This window comes from Aulonocara sp. 'chitande type north' Nkhata Bay, linkage group LG3 (assembly GCF_057382095.1).
Source record: "Aulonocara sp. 'chitande type north' Nkhata Bay isolate Kocher_YH1m ecotype deep benthic linkage group LG3, A_spYH_male_GT1.1, whole genome shotgun sequence".
Taxonomy (NCBI): Eukaryota; Metazoa; Chordata; class Actinopteri; order Cichliformes; family Cichlidae; genus Aulonocara; species Aulonocara sp. 'chitande type north' Nkhata Bay.
Window position 1 is genome coordinate 22,586,710 of NC_141346.1, and position 6,000 is coordinate 22,592,709.

The 6,000-nt window shown below is 36.5% G+C and overlaps 1 protein-coding gene across 1 annotated transcript in view; it reads right to left on the bottom strand.

The window, feature by feature from the left end:
- Positions 1-5,013: 5,013 nt before the first annotated feature.
- LOC147334597 (uncharacterized) overlaps positions 5,014-6,000 on the bottom strand; it is a gene marked incomplete at its 5' end in the record, with an annotated part of 2,917 nt that continues 1,930 nt past the window's right edge. The window contains one exon of the mRNA XM_086285961.1: positions 5,014-5,102. Coding sequence (XP_086142087.1) covers positions 5,014-5,102 — 89 coding nt within the window. The remainder of the gene's footprint in view (positions 5,103-6,000) is intronic.

A 6,000-nucleotide genomic window follows, 5' to 3' on the forward strand; every position in this document is an offset into this window, starting at 1 on the left:
GCATAGCAATACCAACAATAGCCATTAGATGGTAGCAGTGCTGATCTGTGATCTTTGCCAGATAACCCATCACCACCAAACCATCTAAAGAAAAAAAGCTTTAGCGTTGCGGAGGTCTGTGTGTACTCAGCCAGAATATATCAGTACCATATACATGTAAGTAAAAAAGCTTTATGTTGTATAAATGTGTACTTTATCAAAAGCAATAGTTGTCAGGGATTAATACTTAACATTTCTACTTTTGATCATTTATGAATGAAAGTGCAGTGAGAGAAAACACATTGCAGTTCTCCTTTTTTGTTAGTTTTGGGCCTAGAATAGAATTTAGATCAGGGAGTATCTCCTGATCAGGTTGAGCTTCTGGATGGCATCTGGGTTAAAAAGTTGAAAATCAGATTTGATATTCTTCACAAGAAATAAGCACTATTTGTGCACCACCTCACTTCCTTCATTATCATAGCATCACTAACACCCACTGAGCTCCCGTCATCTGATTTCACACAGTCTGACCAAACAAATATAGAAAGTCTTTGGCTTTATTGAGTAGAAACAAGACACCATTGTTTTAATCAACCATATTTCAGTTACAGACATGCACAGAGTCGTGCTTCACGGGTATATTTGACTGCTGACCACAAGCTTGGTGTGTCTGTTTCAGAAAAAAACAGTTTCAAAACACTTTAAGATTAGGAGTTAACCACAGTGAGTGTTTTTGAAAGTCAGTGCAGCTCTTTTCTTGTAACAGCATTCATACACTTTTAAGTTAAGTTCAACATCTAAATAACAGACATGTTCTTTTGTTAGTATTCGAACTTCACATATGCTAAGAACCACATGGCTTGCATCTGTAGCTAAATGCATGCACACGAGCTATATCAATTTATAGACATGCACACCAAACCTGATCTGAAAATGTACTGTACAGCTTGTTCAAGTACAAGCTGGATAAACCGCTGCTCACTGTAAGGTATAAAGGAAGTGCAGAACAAAAAGAAACTAAACTATTTTTGCTTTTCAGCATATCACACACCAATGTGTTTTTGAATTTAAACATTAGTTTTCGGAGCATCTGTTGTGAGTCAATTAATGATTTTCTGCTATGGGTTGGTAGGGACCCGCTGAGGGGATCTCTGCGATGGTTCCTGGTTCTGCTGTGACAACAGGCGGATTAAATCAGTTGGATGCCACATTTTTGCTTAATAAAACACTCACCTTTGTTGCAAAAGTACTTGGCAAAGTTTTTAATGTTGCTTAATATTTACTATTAAAATATTTTTAATCACAGTTTAGTGTCATGCATGGCTATGAGTCTAAAGGACAGTTCACATTCATCTTATGTTGGAAAGCTACAGAGACAGGTAACTACAGTAACATCAGTGATAATGTTTGTTATGACTAAGTCACAATTTCACTGGGTGGATTTGTTGGATTCGTTTTTTGAGCTAAGCTAAAAATGTATGATTTTTTGGATGAAATAAATAAATCTAAGCATTAAGATCACCCCTTTCTACACTTTAACTCAAATACTTACAGGTACTGAATATATACAGTTAGGATTCATTGACTCCATTTTAATGCTGTATCTGGCCACATTGTCAGTGAGCAACGTCACTTAAATTATTTTCCTTGTCCATTCTGATTCTCATTTTTGAACATCAGTAGATCAGACTTGGCTGAAACAATTCCTGATATGACAGATTCGGTAGAGAAAGAAACCAGATTCATTGATCGCAATCCTCATTCAATGTTCTTAACGGCAGTAGAAGAAAAGGAAATCATTGATATTGTTGGGAAATTACATACAAAAAACTCTACAGACTCTGATGACATAGATATGGAAATAGTCAAGAAAGTGATAGAGGGCATTTCCAAACCCTTAACACATATCTGCAATTTGTCCATACAAACTGGTACATTCCCGACACAAATGAAAACAGCTAAAGTAACACCATTGTTCAAAAATGGTGATAAACACCAATTCACAAATTATAGGCCTGTCTCTCTACTTTCTCAATTTTCAAAAATACTGGAAAAAATTTTTATTAATAGACTCGACAAATTTATAGACAAACACAAAATAATAACGGATAGTCAGTATGGTTTCAGATCAATACTGGTCAGTATTGGGACCAAAGCTGTTTATCCTCTATATCAACGATATATGCAGAACATCAGATATATTACAGTTTATTCTATTTGCAGATGATACAAATATTTTTTGTGCTGGAGAGAACTTACAGCAGCTTTTGGAAATTGTCACACAAGAAATGATTAAACTGAAAACATGGTTTGATAGAAATAAGTTATCATTAAATTTGGAAAAAACGACATTTATGTTATTCGGAAATTATAAAAAAGATGCCGAAGCAAAGTTATTAGTAAATAATGTCGAATTAGAGCAAGTTTCGGATACAAAATTTCTGGGTGTGATAATAGATAACAAAATCTGCTGGAAACCTCATATAAAGTATTTACAAGCTAAACTGTCAAGAAGTGTCTCCATACTGAGTAAAGTTAAATATTTTTTGCCTTCCAAATCACTCCGGGTACTTTACTGTTCACTTATATTGCCATATTTGGAATACTGTGCGGAAATTTGGGGAAACACATATAAAACTTCACTTCAACCAATATGTAAAATTCACAAGAAAGCAATCAGGATGATTAGTAAAGCTGGATATAGAGACCATACTAACACCATGTTTTTGAAATTAAAAATTTTGAAGTTTATGGATCTTATAAAATACAAAACGGCAAAAATTATGTATAAAGCTAGATACAATATGTTACCAGGAAATATACAGAGGATGTTCTATGACAGAGAAGGAGACTATGAACTAAGGGGTAAGTTGAATCTGAAGATTCTTAAAGCACGGTCAAATGTTAAAACCTTTTGCGTAACTATTTATGGAGTAAAACTGTGGAATAGCTTTACTGCAGAATTACAGCAATGCTCAGGAATTGGCAAGTTCATAAAGACACTTTGAAAATTACTTTTGGAAGGATATGATATTGAAAAAGACAATCACCCATTGTATGTATAAATATGTCAACTCGTATTTAAATTATAAATATCGTGCCAGCCTTGTTGAAATAAGTTTTCTTGTGTATTGTGTGGAGTATGTGATGAGGACAATTAGGTAAATATGTGGGATTAATAAGATGTTGAGGAGGGGTAGGAGTTAATAAGTATGTGCATACTTCTTCCTACTCCTTTTCAGACCAAACAACTGTTATCTCATGTTAGATGAATGTGGTTTTTTTTATATTTCTTTCTTGTTTGTCTGTACAAATACGTGTGTGTGTGTGTATATCTACACATATATTCGTATCCGTAAATGAAAATACATGTAGACGAGTATATATTGGTTTTTTTGTTTGTTTTATTATGTCTGAAATAAATAAAGATACAGATACAGATCAGTACACCACGTGTGCATTTGATTATTATATTAACTTTTATTAGGCTTAATCATACAATTTTCTGCAAAGGTGTAATGTGATCAACAATTGGTTTGAACTGACAAATAATAGAGGATAAACAAAACCGGATAATTCTGAGTTACTTCCATGTTTTCAGTCTCACTCATACCTGAGCATGTTTTTCAAAGCTTTTCTTTCATGTATCTGTCTTTCTTGCTCCCTCTGTAAAGTTTAAGATAAAGTACAGAAGAAAATTCTGAACAGTATAAAAAAACATAAAAACCGTATGCCATCAGTTGATAAACAGCAACTTTTAATTTCAAGTTATGATTGATAATTTAAAGTGAGATTTATCTTACAAAAGGTTGGGAGTGATTACAGTTTACAAATTTTATGTTTCATTTGCATAGTGTAATTATGATTTCTTGGGCCAGCTGATGGCTTTTTATACGGGGTCTGCATGTTCTGTCTATGAACTGATTCTGAGTCTACTCTCCCAGAGTACTCAAAGCACTTTATACAACATGCGTTATTCATCCATTAACAGAAGCACTATCTTCTATGCTTAAGAGCTTTTTTAGCATTCACACTCTGATGGATGCATCAGAGAGCAACTTGGTGTTAACATCTTGCCCAAGGATCTTTGTCATGCAGACTGGAGCCGCCAGGGATTGAACCACCAACCTTCTGGTCACTAGATGTTAAAGAATCAGCCCTATTTCATCTGCTTTTACTCCTTAGTGGCTAAGGGTTGTCCTTCCAACTTGCAGGAAGCTGCCCACCTCCACTGATGAAGATGATCTCAGTCCAGGAGGGAAATACAGCATTCTGGTAAGGTGCCAAGGGCATACACAGTGGGCTGTGGTAGACTTATCCAATTTATCAAAACCCTGGTCCTGGTTTGGCCTGGGGTGTTGTTCAAGGCAGAGTTGGCGGAGATCAGTGGTTTACATGGGTATGTTCACAAATATCCCATGATGCCTCCACAAGTTGAGGACATGCTACAGACCCATGATAGACTGGCGACCTGTCCAAGGTAAACCTTTCCTAGGATCGGCTCCAACCCAACAGCAACACTGAAATCAAGGAGCAGAAAAGAATGAGTGGATGAAATAAATTTAACATTTTGTTTGTTTTATGTTTGAATTTTTAGTGTCTATGATACAGTTATGTTACAAAAGACTCATGTCACATGAACTAATGCCAAGAAACATTGATATCTGTTGTAAGACAAGTTTGTTATTAAATGTTACTTTTTTGGAACAGTGAGTTCAGCTTCACTAATCATACCCAGACATGAATATTGCCACTCTTACTGAATCAAGAAATCACTTAAAAAGAACCAGAGAAGCAGGTTAAAGAGCAACATGATCATGCCACGATTGAAAAGAAACTAAAGCATGGAGAAACAAAGTCATCTGAAAAGAGCTGCAAAACCATTTTGAAGTGAAAGACTCATTGTCAGGTATCACAAAAACGTGATTGCCAATGGTGTTGCAACCAGTGATTCATCAGTAATTCATTAGTCTCAACCATTCATCACATGTTAGGTGAATGCAGAGCATAAGGCATCATTGTTCTCAGTCTTACCTACGGTATTGTAGAATAGCAAGCATCCTCTGCCACAGCTTGGTAGATACCTGGTGAAGCCATGTATGCTACTGTGGTTTTCACTGTTTCTGTTTGAAGAGAGATGAAATTGAATATGTTGGTTAACAAAATTGAATCTAATTCATCCATCCATCCATTCGCTTCCACTTTCCTTTTCAGGGTCGCGGGGGGCGCTGGAGCCTATCCCAGCTGTCATGGGGCGAGAGGCGGGGTACACCCTGGACAGGTCGCCAGTCTGTCGCAGGGCCAACACACAGGGACAGACAACCATTCACACTCACATTCATTCGCACATTCACACCTAGTGACAATTTGGATTATCCAATCAACCTATCCCCACAAGCTGCATGTCTTTGGATGGTGGGAGGAAGCCGGAGTACCCGGAGGAAACCCATGCAAACTCCACACAGAAAGACCCCGGCCTGATGGTGGAAGTGAACTCAGGACAACAGTGCTAACCACCGTGCCACCGTGCTGCCCTGAATCTAATTCAATCACTTATTTACAACACTTTTCATCACCTCTCAGCAATAACATTGTTTAAATTGTGATAATAGATGTAATAAACAGGGAGAACAATTTAATATCAACATAATTATTAAAGGACTACAAAATAACAGTTAGTCATAGTATTGTATATTTTGGCAACAATGTGATATTATGCTAGTAATAAAATGTTCATTTCTTATTTCGTATTAGGTAGAAGAATGGTTTTGTGAAATGATCAAAATGGCTGTGCTGAAACATGTTCTGTTAGGAAAAATGTCAAAGTGTTTGGTCGACAGACCAAAGAAGGTGATTAGACTTGATGGCAGAATGAATAAGTGTAGGCGAGCATACAAAAGAAGGGATCGGCAAATAAGAGAGCGCGGAGGGCAGATCGAGGAAACTTAGTGAATCAGGAAGTGCAGAGCATTAGTAAGGAGGAAATGTGAAGCTGTGAAGATAATGAAGAGTTGAAAGATG